The 23355-nt window shown below is 46.1% G+C and overlaps 1 protein-coding gene across 1 annotated transcript in view; it reads right to left on the bottom strand.

Annotated features, from left to right (window-relative positions):
• The window catches only part of LOC311529129 (uncharacterized protein), a 248970-nt gene that overhangs the window by 51136 nt on the left and 174479 nt on the right, over positions 1–23355 (bottom strand). Inside the window, exon 5 of the mRNA XM_084644866.1 lies at positions 10639–10771. Within this exon, the coding sequence (XP_084500992.1) occupies positions 10639–10771 (133 nt within the window). The remainder of the gene's footprint in view (positions 1–10638; positions 10772–23355) is intronic.

Here is a 23355-nt window from a genome sequence, read left to right as displayed (position 1 = left end):
GACCCTATCCCTACCCTCCATCGTATCTACCCCCCCCCCCAGCTCAGTGTCACATACATGAAAGAACCCCTTCTGGGGTAACACAGTCCAACAAATGGTTGGTGCTCGCTCTGTCTGTAGGTCTGTTTAAATTCTAGCTCTTTTCTTGCGCTTTTAGTGCTGAGTCTTATCACCTTCTTGGGGCTTAGGTCACTTCCCCAGTAGCAAGTAGGGGGACTCGAGCCCGCCCACTACTCTGGGTCCCAACCTAGGGACCCTGCAAATAGCAGCCATGGGCTGCTTTCTTTCATAGCTGCTGCTACTGCATTGCCTGGACTTAGGGTGACCAGATGTCCCAATTTTATAGGGACAGTTCCAATATTTGGGGCTGTCTTATATAGGTACCTATTACCCCCACCTGTCCCTATTTTTCACAGTTGCCATCTGGTCACTCCACCTGGGCTGCTTCCCACCCTGTCCCATCACCTGCTTGGCTACTCTGTCTGTTCTCTGTTTGAGCAGGGCCTCTCCCAGGCCTCCTTGCCTGAAGAGTTGCTCCATCCCTGTCCTGACTTCTCAGGGTCTTTGCCCAGGCCTCTTTGCCTGGAGAGCTTGTAACAGTCTCTGCCCCCTTTTTAATTTCTTAAGTCTCTGTGCCTGGAGAGCTTCCCAGACCTGTCCCTGCTTGAGCAGGGTTTCTCTTCCATTACCCGTGGCATTTTACAGCCTTCCACTCCTTCCTTACCCTTCTGGTCACAGCCAGCAACTAATCAGCTCAGGCCCTGCAGCTCCTTTTAACTGAGTCTGCTGTGCTCTAATTGGCTGCTTCCTGAAGCCTTTCTAGGCAGGACTGGAGGACCCACTTTCACTGCTCCTTTTTTGGGGCAGAGTATGATAGGACCATGAGGCCTCCAGCAGGGGGCCTCAAAGACCCCAGTACAATTAGGGTTATAACCCAGCTGGTTATAACCCAGCTGACTGGCCTTGTCAATTTTTTTTATGGATTTGCTAGTTGCCAGAAAAATAAATTTAATCTGCTGGGGTTTTTTACATGGCTCTAAAGATTTGCATCATCATCACAATACACAGGGATAGTGAATGGTAAAAGTTTCTGTGTCCAGCTAAAAATGCTGCAGTGTTCCAACTTCCCAGTTTAAGCAATGACAGATCAAAACTGTTGAAAATACAGCAGCTGTCTGCCCACCATTGTGTGTGCATGTGAGAGAGGATTTGAGGCATGTGAGAGTGAGGAAACACCTGAGGTGTATTAAATAATCAAAGATCAGGGCGATGGTGCGAGTGATCCTACTACACTCCCGAAAAAAAAAAATACTCGCATCAAAAACTGCACATTCAATGGAAACTGGCTAAACAAAACACTACAAAGATTGGCTGGCAAACATGCTGATAAGGTATGTTAGCAACAAGAAGAAAGTCAAGGGAAGTGTGGGCCCCTTACTGAATTAGGGAGGCAACCTAGTGACAGAGGATGTGAAAAAAGCTAATGTACTCAATGCTTTTTTTGCCTCTGTCTTCACGAACAAGGTCAGCTCCCAGACTCCTGCACTGGGCAGCACAGCACGGGGAGTAGGTGGAAAGAAGTGGTTCGGAACTATTTAGAAAAGCTGGACGTGCACAAGTCCATGGGGCCGGATGCGTTGCATCCGAGAGTGCTAAAGGAATTAGCGGATGTGATTGCAGAGCCATTGGCCATTATCTTTGAAAACTCATGGCGATCAGGGGAAGTCCCGGACGACTGGAAAAAAGGCTAATGTAGTGGCCATCTTTAAAAAAGGGGGGGGATCCTGGGAACTACAGGCCAGTCAGCCTCAGTACCTGGAAAAATCATGGAGCAGGTCCTCAAGGAATCAATTCTGAAGCACTTGAGGAGAGGAAAGTGATCAGGAACAGTCAGCATGGATTCACCAAGGGCAAGAATTCACCAAGGGCAAGTCATGCCTGACTAATCTAATTGCCTTCTATGACGAGATAACTGGCTCTGTGGATGAGGGGAAAGCGGTGGACGTGTTGTTCCTTGACTTTAGCAAAGCTTTTGACACGGTCTCCCACAGTATTCTTGTCAGCAAGTTAAAGAAGCATGGGCTGGATGAATGGACTATAAGGTGGATAGAAAGCTGGCTAGATTGTCGGGCTCAGCAGGTAGTGATCAATGGGTCCATGTCTAGCTGGCAGCCAGTATCAAGTGGAGTGCCCCAAGGGTTGGTCCTTGGGCCGGTTTTGTTCAATATCTTCATAAATGATCTGGAGGATGGTGTGGATTGCACCCTCAGCAAGTTTGCAGATGACACGAAACTGGGAGGAGAGGTAGATACGCTGGAGGGTAGGGATAGGATACAGAGGGACCTAGACAAATTAGAGGATTGGGCCAAAAGAAATCTGATGAGGTTCAACAAGGACAAGTGCAGAGTCCTGCACTTAGGACGGAAGAATCCCATGCACCGCTACAGACTAGGGACCGAATGGCTAGGAAGCAGTTCTGCAGAAAAGGACCTGGGGTGACTGTGGACAAGAAGCTGGATATGAGTCAACAGTTTGCCCTTGTTGCCAAGAAGGCCAATGGCATTTTGGGATGTATAGGTAGGGGCATTGCCAGCAGACCAAGGGACATGATCGTTCCCCTCTATTCGACATTGGTGAGGCCTCATCTGGAGTACTGTGTCCAGTTTTGGGCCACACACTACAAGAAGGATGTGGAAAAATTGGAAAGAGTCCAGCGGAGGGCAACAAAAATTATTAGGGGACTGGAACACATGACTTATGAGGAGAGGCTGAGGGAACTGGGATTGTTTAGTCTGTGGAAGAGAAGAATGAGGGGGGATTTGATAGCTGCTTTCAACTACCTGAAAGGGGGTTCCAAAGAAGATGGATCTAGACTGTTCTCAGTGGTAGCTGATGACAGAACAAGGAGTAATGGTCTCAAGTTGCAGTGGGGAAGGTTTAGGTTGGATATTAGGAAAAACTTTTTCTCTAGGAGAGTGGTGAAGCACTGGAATGCGTTACCTAGGGAGGTGGTGGAATCTCCTTCTTTAGAGGTTTTTAAGGTCAGGCTTGACAAAGCCCTGGCTGGGATGATTTAGTTGTGGATTGGTCCTGCTTTGAGCAGGGGGTTGGAGTAGATGACCTCCTGAGGTCCCTTCCAACCCTGATATTCTATGATTCTATAATACAAAAGTCCGTTTATCATCAATTATATTATCAATCAATATTATCAATATTATCAATCTTATCTATATTAATATCACAAACATCAATCAATCAATTTATCTTCACCACGCTCCTGTGAGGGAAAAGGGGTATAATTATTCCCATTTTATAGATGGGGAATAGAGGCAGAGAGAAATTAAGACAAAAATTGTCATAAACTTCCACTAATTATAGGTGTTCAATTTGAGACATTAGTGCCTAATATTTCACTTTATAGCACTTTTTATGTTCAAAGCACAGTGCCCATTGACTTCAGTTGCAGTGTGAGTGCTCAGTATTTTTGCAAATCAGATTTCAGGTGTTTCAGGTTGGGCAGTGTAGAAAATGAGGAACACACAATTAGAGGGCAACTGTGAAAAATGTGATTTAAGTGACTTGTCCAGAATCATACAGGTACCATATGGCAGAGGCTGACATTCAACTGCCTGAACCATGAGACCCTCCTGCAGTCTCTTCCCTCATTCACTCCACACCTTACAAGTTCTGCAACAAACAAGGCAGAATCCTACAGACATCAGCGTCATTAACTGCACTACCCTGATTCTTTCCCAGATCACCGTCTATCCTGTACACTGACTGGAGCAGGGATCCTGTGGAAAAATAGTACATGATGGTGTAATTAAAGACTATTGTGATTCATACACACAACGGGGACAAAGTAAAGTTGCACAAACATCGTAGTTTAAAACAAAAAAGCAAATGAAAACCCCAAAATTCCAACACATGAAAACATATTGGCCCCATAAGGGTCATCAACAAGACTGGAAAATGGAGGTTACTTGTACCTGGAGTAGTTCTTCAAGTGCCCTCTGCATATTCCCACCCTTGGGATGCACCAGCCTGGTGCACCTAGGACAGTGGAACCTTCTAGAGCAGTGCCCTCTGCATCCTCCCATTCTTGGGACGTTTGCTGAGCAGTACCTCAATACGGAAGTGAGACAAAGAGGCCTTGCAAATGTCAATAATGGGAACGTGCTTGAAAACTGCTGGAGATGCAGCCATTCCCCGATACTCTGAGCTCTAACGGGACCGGGAGGGGGATAGCAAAGCTGCCCTATAGCACTCCCTTATACAAAGTCTGACCCATCTAGACAATGATTGCGTTGAAATGGTCCTACCCTTTGAATAGGAGGTATAAGAGATAAACAACTTAAAGTCCTGAGTTCTATCCAGGTAACATGACTGCATTCTTTTTGCATTTAAATAATGTAATCTAGCATCTCCCTTACTTATATGAAATTTGGAAAAAATACAGGTAAATTTATATATTGATTTACATGGAAATCGGAAACAATTTTTGGAATGAATTTAGGATATAGCCTAAGGACCACCTTGTCCCGATGGAAAATAGAATAGGGGGGAATCTGCCATGAGTGCATGCAGATCACTAATTTGTATAGCAGAAGTGATTGCTCCCTATTTACCTTTCTTTAAAATCAGCTTTTATAATAGCAATTTCATAATAGCTCAAAAGGCCTCATTTGAGTCCGTACTAAATTCAAATTCCAAGGGGACAAGGTCTCTGGTGAATGGATAAAGGTTCAGCAGACGCTTCAAAAATCTCTTCACTATGTCATGTGAGAAAATGGGTTTGTCCCTAATACGTGTATGTATGATGAAATAGCCACTAAGTGTACTCTAACAGGTGATAATGATAGACCCTCTGTTTCTAAATGTAACAGTTATTCTAAGACCATCTAAATGGGGGCTGAAACTGGATCTACACTTCTATTTTCTGCCCATATCATGAATCTTTTCCATTTGAAGTCATCACACTTTCTAGCAGAGCGTTTCCTAGCATTAATAAAATTCACTGAACCTCAGTGGATCATGAGCGCTCTATTCCCATCCACATCCTTTCACCCAAGCTGTTAGAGGTAACAATTTGAGGTCTGGGTGGAGCACTTTCCCCTGTGGCTGTGAAAATAGGTCCATCAATAATAGCAGAGTCCTGTAATTGCCTTGGGATAAGTGGAGTAGGTCGGTGTACCACTGTTGTCTCAGCCATGCTAGAGTGATTACAGTCATCCTGGCAGAATCTTGCTTTACTTTGTTTAGAACTTTGGGAATTAAAGGGAATGGGGGAAAATGCATACATGAGATCCATTCCCCAATTTAGGAGAAATGTGTCTGTCAAACATAGCCTGTCCACTCCTGTTTGTAAGCAGAAAAGAGGGCATTTTGCATTGAGTGTGCTGGCAAACAGGTCTGCAGTTAATAATCACCAATGTTTGAAGATATCCTGAATTAATGAATTGTTTGGGGACCATCTGTGCATTTGTGACAATTCTCTGCTGAGGCAATCTGCTAACTTGTTGTGTTCTTTTACAATATGTAAGGCAATCAGGTAAATGTTGTACTATATACACCAATCCCATAGCTCTATCGCTTTGTTGAATAGGTGGGTCAAATAAGTCCTTCCTTGTTTGTTCACGTAATAAACTGCAGCCATGTTGTCTGTGGCAAGCTGGATAACTGTGTTGTGTATCTGCAGGAGAAACATTTTGTGGGCCAGAGGGATTGCCCGTAGCTCCAATACATTTGTGTGTAACAATGTTTCCTTAGCTCGTCCCTTAACGTCCCTACTCTACTTGTGCTACATTGATGACATCATCATCATCTGGACCCATGGAAAAGAAGCCCTTGAGGAATTCTACCATGATTTCAACAATTTCCATCCCACCATCAACCTCAGCCTAGACCAATCCACACAAGCGGTCCATTTCCTGGACGTTACTGTGCTAATAAGCGATTAGGGAGGGATAGCTCAGTGAGGGGAGAGATAGCTCATTGGCCTGCTAAACCCAGGGTTGTGAGTTCAATCCTTAAGGGGGTCATTTAGGGATCTGGGGAAAAAATTGGGGATTGGTCCTGCTTTGAGTGGGGAGTTGGACTAGATGACCTCCTAAGGTCCCTTCCAAACCGCATATTCCATAATTCTATGATGGTCACATAAACACCACCCTATACTGGAAACCTACTGACCGCTATACTTACCTACATGCCTCCAGCTCCCATCCAGGACACACCACACGATCCATTGTCTACAGCCAAGCTCTAAGACACAACCGCATTTGCTCCAATCCCTCAGACAAAGACAAACACCTACAAGATCTCTATCAAGCATTCTTAAAACTATTATACGCACCAGCTGAAGTGAAAAAACAGATTGACAGAGCCAGAAGAATACCCAGAAGTCACCTACTACAGGACAGGCCCAACAAAGAAAATAACAGAATACCACTAGCCATCACCTTCAGCCCCCAACTAAAACCTCTCCAACGCATCATCAAGGATCTACAACCTATCCTGAAGGACGATCCATCACTCTCACAGATCTTGGGAGACAGACCAGTCCTCGCTTACAGACAGCCCCCAACCTGAAGCAAATACTCTCCAGCAACCACACACCACCCAGGAACCTCTCCTTGCAACAAAGCCCGATGCCAACTCTGTCCACATATTTATTAAAGTGACACCATCATAGGACCTAATCACATTAGGCATGCCATCAGGGGCTCGTTCACCTGCACATCTACCAATGTGATCTATGCTACCATGTGCCAGCAATGCCCCTCTGCCATGTACATTGGCCAAACCAGACAGTCGCTACGCAAAAGAATAAATGGACACAAATCTGAAATTAGGAATCATAACATTCAAAAACCGGTAGGAGAACACTTCAACCTCTCTGGCCACTCAGTAAAAGATTTAAGGGTGGCAATTTTGCAACAGAAAAGCTTCAAAAACAGACTCCAACGAGAAACTGCTGAGCTTGAATTAATATGCAAGCTAAATACCATTAACTTGGGTTTGAATAGAGACTGGGAGCGGCTGGGTCATTATACATATTGAATCTATTTCCCTAACTAAGTATCCTCACACCTTCTTGTCAACTGTTTAAACGGGCTATCTTGATTATCACTACAAAAGTTTTTTTTTCCTGCTGATAATAGCTCATCTTAACTAATTAGCCTCTTACAGTTTGTATGGCAACTTCCACCTTCTCTGTATATATATCTTCTTACTATATGTTCCATTCTATGCATCTGATGAAGTGGGCTGTAGCCCACGAAAGCTTGTGCTCTAATAAATTTGTTAGTCTCTAAGGTGCCACAAGTACTCCTGTTCTTTTTGCAGATACAGACTAACACGGCTGCTACTCTGAAACCTGGGATTCTTTGAGGCTCCAAAGACCCTTTACTACCTGAGTGTAAAGATGTGCCTGCCTTGGATGCATCCGTGGTTACTATTAACTGTGGCTGACATGGGCTGAATACTTCCTTGGACACAGTCTGCGGATGTAGCTACTGTGCTGGAGAACGAAAAGTCTTGGGCGGTTCTATAACCCTCTTCAGCCTCCTGACAATGTTGGGGTAGGAATTCTTCAGGACCAAGACTGAAGAGGCCTCATTCTGAGTCTGGCATAGGTGCTACAAATGTCATCGATGCCACTAGTCTCAGTGGTTTCAGAAAAAGCTCTGCCATGTGAACTGGGAGTCTTCAGTGAAGGTATGGAATCTGTTATTTTAGGACCCCTCTCCTCCAGCAGAAAGGCCCTTCCTTTGACAGAGTCGAAGGTCTCCCCTATGAAGGGAATGAGAAGTAATTTTTGTTTGTTTTTGATGAGACCCAGGGTTCCAAACAGAGAATAAGTGTTCTGAATGGCTGCCTCTAATTCTTCTTTGCATTGGTCCTTTAGCAACCAATCATCTAAATACGGGAATACAGAAGAAACTTGCTTTCTCACTACTGGAGCTGAACATTGTAAACACTCTGGGTGAAGTGGAGAGACTGAAAGGTGGGACTGCATTGAAAGTGGTATAAATGAAGGACAAAGCATAAGTACTTTTGGTGGGATGATCTAATGGGAATGTGGAAATATGCCTCTGAGTTCAAGAGCAGCAAACCAATCTAGAGCAGAATAATTAGATCCCAGGAAAGCATCCTGAATGGAAACTTCCTGATATATTTGTTTAGATCCCAGAGACCTAAAATCAGTCTGAGGTCTCCCTTCTTTTTGGGAATTGGAAAGGAATGGGAGTGGAATCTTTTGTTTCTGGAAGCCAAGGGAACTTGTTTTATAGCAACCATGCTCAGAAGAGCTTGTACTTCTATTCATAACACACTCCTGTGGGAGGGGTCCCTGAAGAGGGAGGGAGGGAGGGATTTGTACAGAGGGAGTGATCTGAATGGGATAGTATAACCTTCTTTTACTATATCTAAAACCCATTAAGTCCAAGATGATAGCTGTCCAAGCATTGTAAAATTTGGACAGAAGGCTCCCAAATTGATTTACTAAAATTGGTTTGAAGCTGTCAACTAACAGGTCAGACCTGAGGGTTGGCATGTGGCAAAGCAGATGCGGCTGAGGGATTCTTTGTGCTCATATGAGGTTTGAAGGGTTTCTTCCTGTCACGCATCTGAGAATGTTTGTGGCTGATGGTGCTGCTGATGGTACAGTTGCCTCTTCTGATAAGAGGTGGATGAAGAAGTTGGCACATGCTGTCTGTGATATCTGAACACTGGGGTAGAAGTTCTTCTGTAAGGTGGCATGAGTTCTTGAGACCTAGCTGTAACAGAGTGTCCTTCAGCTTACCAATGTATCATCAATCTTAACACTAAATAAGCCTTCTCTGTCGAAGGGTAAATCTTCTGTTTTGGGCCTGGTATCTGGTGGGAGAGGAGAGGAATATAGCCAAGCATGTCTACATAGAGTTATTGCTGTTGCCAATGATCTAGAGACAGCATCAGACATGGCAAATGATGCCCTAAGGGCATGTCTGGCTATATTTTGGCCTTCATTAATAATGGATGATGTCAACTTCCTTTAGTCCTCTGGTAGATGCTTGTGCAAAGAGCCATCTTCTCCCACAATTCAAAATGACATCTGGCCATCACCGCTTGGTAGTTAGCTATATGCTTATGTAAGCATGCAGAAGAAAATAAGAACATAAGAATGGCCATACTGGGTCAGACCAATGGTCCATCTAGCCCACTATACTGTTTTTCAACAGTGGCTGGTGCCAGATGCTTCAGAGGGAGAGAACAGAACAGAGCAAGTGATCCATCCTCTGTCATCCAGTCCCATCTTCTAGCAGTTCGAGGTTTAGGGACACCCAGAGCATGGGGCTACATGCCTGATCATCTTAGCTAATACATTCTCTCACAAATGAGGGCAGTGTACCTATTGCAGATAAGAACGGCCATACTGAGTCAGACCAAAGGTCCATCTAGCCCTGTATCCTGTCTGCCGACAGTGGCCACTGCCAGGTGCCCCAGAGGGAATGAACAGAACAGGTAATCATCAAGTGATCCATCCTCTGTCACCCATTCCCAGCTTCTGGCAGTAACAGGCTAGGGACACCATCCCTGCCCATCCTGGCTAATAGCCACTGATGGATCTATCCCCCATGAGCTTATCTAATTCCTTTTTGAACCCAGTTACACTTTTAGCTGTCATAACATCCCCTGGCAACGAGTTCCACAGGTTGACCATACACTAAGTGAAGAACTTGTGTTTGTTTTAAACCTGCTGCCTATTAATTTCATTGGGTAACCCCTGGTTCTTGAGTTTTGGGAAATAACACTTCCTTATTCACTTTCTCCACACTATTCATGATTTTATAGACCTCTATCATGGTCTCCCTCACCCTTAGTTGTCTCTTTTCTAAGCTGAACAGTCTCGGTCTTTTTAATCTCTCCTCATATGGAAGTTGCTCCACACTCCTAATCATTTTTGTTGCCCTTCTCTACACCTTTTCTAATTCTAATCAATCTTTTTTGAGAGAGGGTGACCAGAGCTGCATGCAATATTCAATGTGTGGGTGTACCATGGATTTATATAGTGGTATTATGATATCTTTTATCTTATCTATCCCTTTCCTAATGGTTCCTAACATTGTTAGCCTTTTTGACTGCCACTCCGCATTGAGCAGATGTTTTCATGTTCCCTCCAAGGAAGATCTATCAAAATGACCAGCTTGATTTCGCAATGGGAATTGTGAGGGTCTGTTTCAATCGCAGCGCTAGTGTCTATGTGGTTATGACTCCTCTTAACTTGCCTCTGGAGATACTTTCCTTTCCTTACCTGTGATCAGATTCAGTGATCACCCCCCATCAACTCAGTCACCACTAGCCACAATCTATGGTCACTCAGTCTCTTGGGGAATCCTTTCAGCACAGTGTCATCTTGTCTCACTGTAAATCAGTGGCCTGGAATCTGAATCTTTCACCTCCACCAGCTACTCCTTTCCCAATGCAAATTGTAAGTGGCCATCATCTGTGATGGGCTGGACTCTTTTAGGATTCACAAAGCTAGGCTTTCCAGCAGTGCTACAAGCAGTTGAGTTGCAAGAAACAGCTATGCAGACACCTTCCTGCATGGTTCATTCAGAGCAGACACATGGTACATGCAAGCAAGGTAGAACCTACCTCTGCTTTTGATTTTTCCTGGTTGTGATTTGCCTCCATCAGATGGACATTTAACTGATGAATAAGCTGCTCTTTAGATGCCAGCTGAACCCTCAGTTCTTCTTGCTCCATTATTTGCTGTGGTGGAGTGACACTGAAACAAATTAAAATACCAGTAAAAAAGGACTCCTGGCAGAGGAAAGATGGAAATCAGAGACATGTCCTTGTGACATGAGTCTTAGCAGCCAGAGAGAACGTGCACAGGTGGCCCAGGTTAAACAATAAGACATCCTCTCTAAAAGGTACTGCTAATTTACAGGATTCAACTGACAAAATATAAAGTCTCAGGCCACCTTTCCTTCCTGCAGCTGAACAGTCTAAACTCTGGCAAACAATAAAAAACCCCACCATAAACAGAGTAGCTCTTACATCTCAGAGCTCCTGCTTCTGGTCAGCAAACCCCAGGGTTGGCCTCTCTTGACAACAGCCCTTTCGAAGCTTATGTTCAGCTGCTCCTGATTGCATAGGTCAGGAAGAATCCCAGCTGGGATTTAGCCCCAATCCCTACCCCCCCATGCCACTGTCTGGCTTGGCAGAGCCTCTTCCTAAGGACACTAGTGAGGCAGGGTGCAGAAAGGATGTAGGACCCTGTGCAGGGGACACCAAAAGCCCCATACACACAGGCACTGTCTTCAGTATGTAGGGCATGGTAAAGAGACACCAGCTACATGGCTGTGACTGTCCACACAGGAATCCAGATGCTCCCATCCAATGCATGGTGCAAAGGGGAGCAAAATCACAAAAAATCTACAAGACTAGGTTGGGGGAGGGGGAAGACAGCTACGTGGTAGCATTCTGCACCACCACCTAGTCACCCCATCTTTTTGGCTGCTATGTGGGTGCTCAGAAGACAGTGTGCCCAGGAGAAAGGAAGGATTAATGGTCCCCTTTCAGGGCACAGTAGCTTATGGTGCAAAATAGGATATCACTGAGGGGTGATGGGCTGTCAAGGGCATATCAATGGCTGTACAGTAGGATGGTGTGCCAGGTGACTGGAGATGGAGTGGTGGGGACTTGAGGTAGCATGGAGGGAATATCTCTTGTGGGACAGGGATCTGTAGGGTGTTTTCCTACAGATCTCAGCCCAATAAAGCATTTGGCAAGCCATGCGCCTTGTACTGTCTGCAGAGCTGCCAGCCCCTCCTCTCCAAGGTGAAGATTCAGCAGACTGTCAATCTAACACACCCCTTGAGATTTACAGGTGAGTTTTCCTCTCCCACAGACTTTACACAGGAGGGGAATATGTGGTACTCGATTCACCTCTGTTAAGACAGGCTGGGTATGCAATTTGAATCCCCTAAGCCAGTGGAGGAAGCTGCTCTTCATAGAGCTATTCACAGGGATTCTGCAGGAAAGAGCTTTAACTTACATTCTAGGTTCCACAGACACCTTGCTGGTGGATAATGCCTAGGGGATATGCAGATCTGAAGTGTTTCCTGGGCTCCTGGCTGGTGCTGCCCACTTTTGGGACAGCACTGGCTGGCTCTGGGTCCCTAAGCAAAATAATGGGGGTTGCAGGTGCCTTGTGCTATTGCAACCCTCTTCCAGGCAGACTTTCTGCTGCCAGTGCATTGTAGCTGGGTTCTGCCATTAGTTAGCCAGGAGAGAATCCAGCATGCAGGCTATGGCTAGGAAGCATAAGACACACCAGCATCCATTTCCTCTAGTTGTAATAAGGTTGTCCGTGCAGTGAGCAAGTCACAATCAGAGATGCAAATTCCACGTTTGCATTTCCTCCACTTCTCTCTCCTTGTCTCTTGCTCCCACCGCCTGTTCCCAACCCAGGAGTCAAAAATTGGGCAGGACAGTAGTAGGAACTAATCACAGACTTTAAGGTCAGAAGGGACCATTAGGATCGTCTAGTCTGACCTACTGCAGGCCATGAAGTCTCACCCATGCACTCCTGTAACAAACCTCTAACCTATGTCTGAGCTATTGAAGTCCTCAAATCATTATTTAAAGACTTCGAGGTGCAGAGAATCCTTCAGCAAGTGACCTGTGCCCCACGCTGCAGAGGAAGGCGAAAAACCCCCAGGGCCTTTCTGCCCTGGAGGAAAATTCCTTCCTGACCCCAAATATGGCGATCAGCTAAAGCCTGAGCATGTGGGCAAGACTCACCAGCCAGACACCCAGGAAAGAATTCTCTGTAGTAACCCAGATCCCACCCCATCTAACATCCCATCACAGGCCATCGGGCATATCTACCACTAATAGTTGAAGAGCTATTAATTGCCAAAATTAGGCTATCCCATGATATCATCCCTTCCATAAACTTATCAAGCTTAGTCTTTTGCTCCCACTGCTTCCCTTGGAAGACTGTTCCAGAACTTCACTCCTCTGATGGTTAGAAACCTTCATCTAATTTCAAGTCTAAACTTCCTGATGGGCAGTTTATATCCATTTGTTCTTGTGTCCACATTGGTACTGAGCTTAAATAATACTTCTCCCTCTGTGGTATTTATCCCTCTGATATATTTATAGAGAGCAATCATATCTCCTCTCAGCCTTCTTCTGGTTAGGCTAAACAAGCCAAGCTCTTTGAGTCTCCTTTCATAAGACAGGTTTTCCATTCCTCAGATCATCCTAGTAGTCCTTCTCTGTACCTGTTCCAGTTTGAATTCATCTTTCTTAAACATGGGAGACCAGAATATTCCAGAAGAATATACCAGTGCCTTGTATAACAGTACTAACACCTCCTTATCTCTACTGGAAATACCTCGCCTGATGCATCCCAAGACCGCATTAACTTTTTTCACGGCCATATCACACTGGCGGCTCATAGTCATCCTATGATCGACCAATACCCCAAGGACCTTCTCCTCCTCTGTTACTTCCAAGTGATGCATCCCCAGTTTATAACAAAAATTCTTGTTATTAATCCCTAAATGCATGACCTTGCACTTTTCACTATTAAATTTCACCCTATTACTGGCACCTTAGAGACTAACAAATTTATTTGAGCATAAGCTTTTGTGAGCTACAGCTCACTTCATCTGATGCATTCAGTGGCTTCTTTTCCATGGGTCCAGATGATGAAGATGTCATCAATGTAGCGCAAGTAGAGTAGGGGCATTAGGGGATGAGAGCTGTACCCACCTGCTGAAGTGAAGAAACAGACTGACAGAGCCAGAAGAGTACCCAGAAGTCACCTACTACAGGACAGGCCCAAAAAGAAAATAACAGAACGCCACTAGCCATCACCTTCAGCCCCCAACTAAAACCTCTCCAATGCATCATCAAGGATTTACAACCTATCCGGAAGGACGACCCATCACTCTCACAGATCTTGGGAGACAGGCCAGTCCTTGCTTACAGACACCCCCAACCTGAAGCAAATCCTCACCAGCAACTACATACCACACAACAGAACCACTAACCCAGGAACCTATCCTTGCAACAAAGCCCGTTGCCAACTGTATCCACATATCTATTCAGGGACACCATCATAGGGCCTAATCACATCAGCCACACTATCAGAGGCTCGTTCATCTGCACATCTACCAATGTGATATATGCCATCATGTGCCAGCAATGCCCCTCTGCCATGTACATTGGCCAAACTGGACAGTCTCTACGTAAAAGAATAAATGGACACAAATCAGACGTCAAGAATTATAACATTCAAAAACCAGTCGGAGAACACTTCAATCTCTCTGGTCACTCGATTAGAGACCTAAAAGTGGCAATTCTTCAACAAAAAAACTTCAAAAACAGACTCCAACGAGAGACTTCTGAATTGGAATTAATTTGCAAACTGGATACAATTAACTTAGTCTTGAATAGAGACCGGGAGTGGATAGGTCATTACACAAAGTAAAACTATTTCCTCATGTTTATCCCCACCCCCCACTGTTCCTCAGACGTTCCTGTCAACTGCTGGAAATGGCCCACCTTGATTATCACTACAAAAGGTCCCCCCCCCCCCCCCGCGCTCTCCTGCTGGTAATAGCTCACCTTACCTGATCACTCTGGTTACAGTGTGTATGGTAACAGCCATTGTTTCATGTTCTCTATGTATATAAATCTACCCACTGTATTTTTCACTGAATGCATCCGATGAAGTGAACTGTAGCTCACGAAAGCTTACGCTCAAATAAATTGGTTAGTCTCTAAGGTGCCACAAGTCCGCCTTTTCTTTTTGCAAATACAGACTAACATGGCTGCTACTCTGAAACCATCCTATTACTATTACTCCAGTTTATAAGGTCATCCAGATCTTCCTGTATGATATCCCATCCTTCTCTGTATTGGCAATACCTCCCAGCTTTGTGCCATCTGCAAACTTTATTAGCACTCCCCCACTTTTTGTGCCAAGGTCAGTAATAAAAAGATGAAATAAGATCGGTCCCAAAACCGATCCCTGAGGAACTCCATTGATAACCTCCTTCCAGCCTGACAGTTCACCTTTTAGTGTGACCCGTTGTAGTCTTCCCTTTAACCAGTTCCTTATCTACCTTTCAGTTTTCATATTGATCCCCATCTTTTCCAATTTAGCTAATAATTCCCCATGTGGAACCATATCAAATGCCTTACTGAAATGGAGGTAAATTAGATCCACTGCATTTCCTTTGTCTAAAAAACCTGTTACCTTCTCAAAGAAGGAGATCAGGTTGGTTTGACACACTCTACCTTTTGTAAAGCCATGTTGTATTTTGTCCCAATTACCATTGACCTCAATGTCCTTAACTACTTTCTCCTTCAAAATTTTTTCCAAGACCTTGCCTACTACAGATGTCAAACTATCAGACCTGTAGTTACCCGGATCACTTTTTTTCCCCTTTCTTAAAAATAGGAACTATGTTAGCGATTCTCCAATCATACGGTACAACCCCAGAGTTTACAGATTCATTAAAATTTTTTGCTAATGGGCTTGCAATTTCATGTGCCAATTCCTTTAATATTCCAGGATGAAAATTATCTGGGCCTCCCGATTTAGTACCATTAAGCTGTTTGAGTTTCGCTTCTATCTCGGATGTGGTAATATCTACCTCCGTACCCTCATTCCCATTTGTCATGCTACCATTATCCCTAAGCTCCTCATTTGCCTCACTAAAGACTGAGACAAAGTAATTGTTTAGATATTGGGCCATGCCTAGATTATCCTTAACCTCCACTCCATCCTCAGTGTTTAGCAGTTCCACCTCTTCTTTATTTTCTTCTAATATATATGGCTATCGAACCTTTTACTGTTGGTTTTAATTCCCTTTGCAAGGTCCAACTCTACATGGATTTTGGCCTCTCCCCCTTTATCCCTACATGTTCTGACCTCAATAAGGTAGCTTTCCTTGCTGATCTCTCCCATCTTCCACTACTTGTAGGCTTTCTGCTTTTTCTTAATAACCTCTCTAAGATGCTTGCTCATCCAGCTTGGTCTACAACTCCTGACTATGAATTTACCCCCTATCTTCGGGTGCAGGCTTCTGATAGTTTCTGCAAGTTTGACTTGAAGGAATTCCAGGCCTCCTCCGCCTTTAGATCCACAAGTTCTTCAGTCCAATCCACTTCCCTAACTAATTTCTTTAATTTTTTTAAGTTTGCTCTTTTGAAATCAAAAACCCTAGTCACAGATCTATTTTTGTTTATCCTTCCATTTAGTTTGAACTGAATTAGCTCATGATCGCTCGAACCAAGGTTGTCCCCTACAACCATTTCTTCTATGAGGTCCTCACTACTCACCAAAACCAAATCTAAAATGGCATCCCCTCTTGTCAGTTCAGCAGCTCCTTGGTGAAGGAATCCATCAGCTATCGCATCCAGGAAAATCTGAGCCCTTTTATTATTACTAGCACTTGTCCTCCAGTCTATATCTGGGAAGTTAAAATCTCCCATGATCATGCAATTCCCGTTAGTATTTATTTCATTAAAAACATTAAAGAGGGCTCTGTCCATATCCAAATCAGATCCCAGCGGTATAGCAAACCCCAAGCACTATCCCAGGGCAGGCTCTAGGAGCTTTCTTCCCCAATGTGATTTTTGCCCAGACGGACTCTGTCATATCCGTTCCATCGCTTCTTATTTCTTTACAGTCTACCTCATCATTGATCTACAATGCTACTCTACCACCTTTGCCTTTATTTCTGTCTTTCCTAGACAGCACATCCCCTTCAATACCCGTACTCCAGTCCTGACGACTATTCCACCCTGTTTCTGTTCTCCCGAGAATATCTGGTTTCACTTCCTGCACCAGTAGCTCTAGTTCCTCCATTTTGTTACCTCGGCTCCTCGCGTTGGTGTACAAACAGTGAACATAGAGGAGATACAAAAAGCAAACTGCAGCAAAAATCAAGGATTTAATAATCAGCAAGCCTTTGTGTGTGCGGGGGGGAGAGGGGGGAAGGGAGCCTGTTTGTAACAAACATCGCTGTCACCACTGCTGCGGGTAAAAATGACAAGGGAACAACATACAATAACAAAATGGGAGCAAATGAAAATCACCTTGCAGGCTTATATGTGCATGAGCTCACACACACAAAAACACCACAAACAGAACTCAGCTCTGCCTACTGGGAATGCCAACCCTCAGGCTAACCCTAAAGCAAGTATTAACCTACTTATTGCACCCTTAGGCAATTTGCAGGGCCAGGAAACTGAGCATTTGGGGAACAGACTGGTCAGATCTCAGCAATATCTGTGATCCAATATCCTGTGATCATCTGAGGAAAATGACAAGAGCTATTTACCGTATTAGGAACATTTTTCAGCCATTTCCTTGATGTGGCTGGAGAAAAGGTCATTTTGTTTAACAAGAAGTGCCAGTGTTTTTAACAGAACAATTGCTGTTGCAGGATTAGAACCTTCAACGAGCTTCTCTTCCTCCAACATATAGGAAATAAATGTGCAGCAAATCTAGAGCTTAGTTGTATCATCCACATTCAGATCACTGTTCTGGCCCATCTCAGAGCATATGGTACAAAACAGAACCACTACCATTGGCCCCGCTGACTGAACACTATCAACCAGAGCGGTGCAGACCCATGAGATTGTGAACTAAGGCAGTTTACGCTAAAGACTCTGCATTCTTGGGAACAGAGAAGGTGAGCAGCAGAAGAGAGGATTGCAGGAGCCTACAATTTCTACAAAGCTGGGCTCAGATGTGGGTATGGTCATGCAGAAATGAGTCTGATGCATTCAACCTAGTCAGTCAGTCAACATTGCTTCTTCAAATTCCAGTGACATCCCACAAACAGACTCCTGATCTCCCTTTCTTCTCACTTAGCTCAGTAAACCTGCTAGTTCCCTTGCTTGTCACCTTTAATCCTGAGGAGCAATCTTCATTGTTTCTGTTCAGCCACATGACACTCCGTGGTATCAGACCTCAACCCAGAATTCTCATTGCCAACAGTCATGGTGGTTTCTTTGAAATCCCAGGGCTAAGGACTCTGGGCAGATTTAAGATACATAAGTGCCAACATTCACAGTTCTAGTTCTCCCACTAAGGGAGAACCACCAGCAAACATACAGTGTGAGAAAGGGCAGGGACACATAGACAGACAGGTGAAAAAAGAGGGAGAGAAAGGGGCCGCTGAAGGACAACATGCCCAAAACTACACAGCTGGATTCTAAAACATGAGCCATGAGGGGGTTTCCCCCCTGAATTTATTAAATGTAAAAATAAAAATGTTTAGAGAATTTACATTCAGAATTTCTTCTTAAAAAGCTGTAATAAACAGTCTAAACTTAGAAAAGGAACAGAAGGTTGTAATGAATAAATCCACCACTTCAGTTATAATTGAAACAAATCCTACTGGGAGTTTGATCCCACAAAATCTCAGCTTGATTTTCAATTACAGAAGCAATTTCCTTAGCTGGGTGCATTTTACAGTCCTTAGGTATTTAACTACCCATTGCACTCACCAATCAGAAAGTAGCCCGAGCACTGGGAACATCCTGCTCTGTTCCTCCTTAGGTACTACTTGCATGAAAACTGCTCACTTCCTGGTATTTGTAAGCCAAGCTGTTTTTACTGTTTTTCCACCATTTATATTTTCAGTGCCCTACAACTGAGCAGCTTGCTTCTATTAAAGCCTGCAGTAGGTTTTAATCTATTTAGCTGGGATTAATGAGAGATTTGTTAAAGATTTCACACACTTTGCCTGATATCTGTAGAGAACAACAGTTGTAAGCAATCAGTGTCAGGCAGACAAGCCATTTCTAACTGCAGGCACCTTTGTCAGGTGTGGCCCACAGTGTTCCCTTGAATTTTTCCCCACATCACCTCCATATTGGTGCACATAACAAAATTAATGTGGCAGAGCGGGGCTGAGGGATTTGAAGTGCGGGACGGGGCTCAGGGCTGGGGCAAAGGGTTGGGGTGCAGGGGGGTGAGTGCTCTGGTGTGGGGCCAGGGATGAGGGGCTCAGGGCTAGAGAAGAGGGATTCAGGTGCATAGGGGTGAGGGCTCCAGCTGCAGGCTCAGGGCCGGGGGAGGGGTGCCTGTCCCCTAGCCGCTGCAGGTCTGGGGTTGGGCTGGGTTAGGGCCCTGGGGCTGGTCTGGGGCCTGCGCGGCGCTTAATAGGCAGCTGTGCGGCTGCGCAGCTTAGAGGGAACTTAGGGGATTTGCTGCCTGAGGAACCCAAGAAGGAGTTCCAAGCAATCCTAGAGGACGGCAAAGCGGTATCCAGAGCGGCCCTCCAGGCGGCCTCAGACGCAGCAGACTCTGCGGCCAGAACCATGGCTTCGGCCATCTCGATGAGGAGGGCTGCAGTGGCTGGGCCTGTTGATGGAAGTCAATACAGGACCTCCCATTTGATGGCTAAGCTCTATTTGTTGAACAAACAGACACAAAACTGCACGGGCTCAAGGATTCCTGGGCGACCTTATGGACCCTGGGCCTCTGCATCTTGAGTCCAGCGAGAAAGCCGGCAAGGTCACCAGACAGCGCCCTCTGCCCAGTCGAGCTCCATCCACAACCAACAGGATGGTAAGCAGGCATTTTGAGGGTGTGCCCGAGGGTGACCTACCAGCCTGTTCCCCGGATCCTGCTTCCCTGTGTTTCTCCTACAGCCTGTCTCCTTTCCTCCCTGCATGGGCCTCTATAACTTTGGACGGCTGGGTCCTCAACACCGTGACGCAGGGTTATACCCTTCAGTTTCTTTCCGTTCCCCCCCTTCTACCTCCCTTCCCTGTCCCTCTTTAGGGACCCTTCTCACGAGTAACTGCTCACCCAGGAGGTTCAGAGCCTTCTGCAAGTGGGGGCCGTGGAGGAAGTCCCTCAAGAGTACAGGGGCAAGGATTCTACTCCGGGTACTTTCTGATCCCCAAAGCCAAGGGGTGTCTGAGACCCATTCTGGACCTGTGAGACCTCAACAAGTATCTCAAGAAGTTGAAGCTCTGCATGGTCTCCCTGCCCTCCATCATTCCCACCCTGGATCCGGCCTGGTGGTTGGCCACCCACAGCTGGAGGCTTGAGGACAAATAAATCTTTCTTCGGAACAAACTGAGCCTCCTCGAGCCTTTATTTTTCGGGGTGGTGCCTGGCTGGCCTTGCCTTTCCCATTCATTAATGGCCAAGACTGATAAGCTTCTTCTAAGACCACCAGGGAGCTCGGGCAGAGTGCGTGTAAAGGTACTCATAACCTTTAGCAACCACAAGGTACTTGCGTTCTGCCCTTTCTTAGCAGCTTCTGATGGGCCTTAGCATCATCCTGTGGGACTGGATGAGGGGCCTTGTAATCACTTCGTCAGGTGAGGATGAGGAGGAAGCCGGCACCGGAGGATCTGCCGCCTCTGAAGGCTGCTCGGCTGGTTCCTCCATGGGAGCAGGGTGGAGCTGAGGGGTCTTTTCCACAGAGCTCTCTGTGTCGGGGGGCGGGTGGGAGACCGTGGCTGATGGTTTATCTGAGGCCCCTGAGGCTGACCTGGGCCCTTGCGAGGGCTGCGGGAACCCCCAAGGGTTCCAAAGGTTCCAGGGGGTAGGCCACTGGCCCGGCGGACACAATGCAAAGGGCAGTGCCGCTGGCAGAGTGGGTACCTCCAGTGCAGGACCCTGGCATGCAGGAATAGACTCCTGCTCAGTGCTGGAGTCCCAAGAGGAGGGATCGTGTCTCAGAGACCAGGATGGTGCTGACCATTCGCGATGATGCCAATCCCGGCTTTGCGACAGGAATCTGTCAGAGGGCGATGAATCCCCATGCCAAGCTCCCGGAGACCAATGGCGTTCGGCGGAATTGCGACAGCAGCCCAGCGATCGACGCCTCATGCTTCTTGAGCGGTGCCAGTCCATTGAGCGGGAATGGGAGCAAGTCAACCAGTGAGGTGTGGAGCGTTGACCCAACCGTGGCAACCTGTACCAGGGCTCTGGCGACCGGCGGCAAGGCTCTTGGGACCGTTGGCCTGTGTCCCTGGAGTGGTGCCGCACACCAGGGGAGCAGGTAGGCCAGTCCTGATATCGGGACTGCAGGGACAGGTGCACCTCCATGGGCCTGCACCAAATCACCTGCAGTTTGCACCTCAAGCCCAGCGAGCGATGCCCTGAATCCAGTGCCCTCTGGGCCGGCCTCCTTACATCTGAGGCCTGGCAGCTCCGTGCGGGCGAGCGCTGGCAGGACACTCCCTGAGGTGGGGAGTGGTGCTGCACAGATGGGGACTGCTGGAAAGGTCACCGGGCGGGTCTGCCCTTAGAATGGGGCACCGCCATGGCTGGCACCTGCAGGGCCTCAGGTGTCAATGGCACGTCCAGGTGCCGGAGGCCCGTGCTGTCCATAGGCTGAGTCCTGTCCGGGACTAACTAACGAACTACACTAAGGGAAACTAATAACTTAACTATATACAGGCAAAAGTTCGTATCAACGGACTAAGAGCGAGAAAGCTTGCCGAAGCAAGATGTTCCAGCACCGTCACTGGTGGTAAGAAGGAACTGAGGGTGGGGGAGCCGGCGGCGCCCCTTATACTCTGCCATACAGAGCCACTTCAGAGGGCACCGGAGCCGACCCCCTACGAGCACTGCTGAGGGAAAATCTTGGGGCACTGGTGCATGTGGCAAGCGCACACACCTACAATGGCATGGACATGAGCAAGCAGTCAGAAAAGAATGAATATTGTTTGCTTCTCCCAGTTTACTAAGTGATCCAGATCACTCTGCATCTGTGACTGGTCTTCGACATTATTTACACACATCCAATTTTTGTGTCATCTGTAAAGTTTATCAGTGATGATTTTTGTTTTCTTTCAGGTCATTGATAAAAACATTAAATAGCATAGGGCAAGAACCAATCCCTGCAGGACCCCACTGTAAACACACCCTCTCAATGACAATTCCTTGTATACAATTACATTTTGAGACCTATCAGTTAGCCAGTTTTTAATCCATTTAATGTGTGCCATGTAATTTTATATTTTTCTAGTTTTATAATCAAAATGTTGTGCAGTACCAAGAGAAGTCTAAGTTTATTCCTCGACGCTATTACCTTTATCCATGAAACTTGTAATCTCATTAAAAAAAAATATCAAGTTAGTTTGACAAGATTTATTTTCCATAAACTCATGTTGGTTTGCATTTATTATATTACCCTCTTAATTCTTTATTAATTGAGTCCTGCATCAGCCTGGGATCAATATCAGGCTGACAGGCCTATAATTATTCAGGTTGTCCCATCCACCCTTTTAAAAAATTGGCATAACATTAGCTTTCTTCCAGTCTTCTGGAGTTCTTCCCATGGATCCACTATCCCACCCACGGGTTGTAGAGACAATTGCCGCAGGCCTGCCACCAGCCCCGAATAGGCCATACACCATGCCTCCTGTGGGCCCACTCTCCCCCTGGCAGCCTGTAGCAATGCCTCTCATAGGTCGGCCATCCCCCCAACAGGCTGTAGTGCTGAAGCCTCTCATGGGCCCCAGCCCTCCACCACAACTTAGTGATGCCTCCCACAGATCTGCTGTCCCCCTCTTCCCCGACACTTCTCAGTGATGTCTCCCATGGGCCTCCATACTGCCGCAATACCTCCCACAGATGCTTTGCTCTTGGACAACAGGACAAGGGAACTCTTCCATTATTATCAGTAATTCTGTAAGAACCCACCTGTCCTACGGACACCTGGTGAGTTCCATCCAAGGCTACAGATAGTTCTGCCTGGTAACTTCTTTAAAAGGGTCAGTCTAGCTCTTCAAATGTAAGAGCATCACCTCCACAACCACCTGTGCTTACTATTAGAGCAGATGTCCTGTTAGTCCAATCCCAGTTTCACACACCAGCATCTACCACCTGGTTTGTTTGTCATGGTACAGCATGACAAAAGTATTTTAAAATTAGTAATACTCATAAAGAGAGAGAGACCAGAGTAGTGTCTCAGCTCAGAAAGGCAGGGCTTTGAATCGTTGCATGACATAGTGACTGAGAGCATGACGACGACTCCAAGTGGCTGCCTGGGAGAGCTCAGGAAGCTGGAGTGACCTCAGGCTGGCTCCCGTGAATGCCAGGATTCTGACTGAATGCCTTTTATTTGCCTCTCCAGCCAGAGTCATGCCATGGATCACCAAAGAGGAATAGTCCACAGGTCTGTATCACTCACAGGGACCCAAACTGCTAGCCGGGTTTGGGCAGTGAATGAAAAAGAGAAGCAGGGTTTGCTTTTGTTACAGAAATTGCACAATTATTTTTGGAGCAGGCACACTGGCAACAACTTTGCCTGGGCCCACGCCCATGCTGCTACAACCCTGTGCTACTGGCAAAGCTGGACA

The sequence above is a fragment of the Lepidochelys olivacea genome (genome assembly GCF_965140295.1).
Source record: "Lepidochelys olivacea isolate rLepOli2 genome assembly, chromosome: 12".
Lineage (NCBI taxonomy): Eukaryota > Metazoa > Chordata > Testudines > Cheloniidae > Lepidochelys > Lepidochelys olivacea.
The sequence above is the reverse complement of the archived record's forward strand: the minus strand, read 5'-3'. Positions and strand labels throughout refer to the sequence as shown.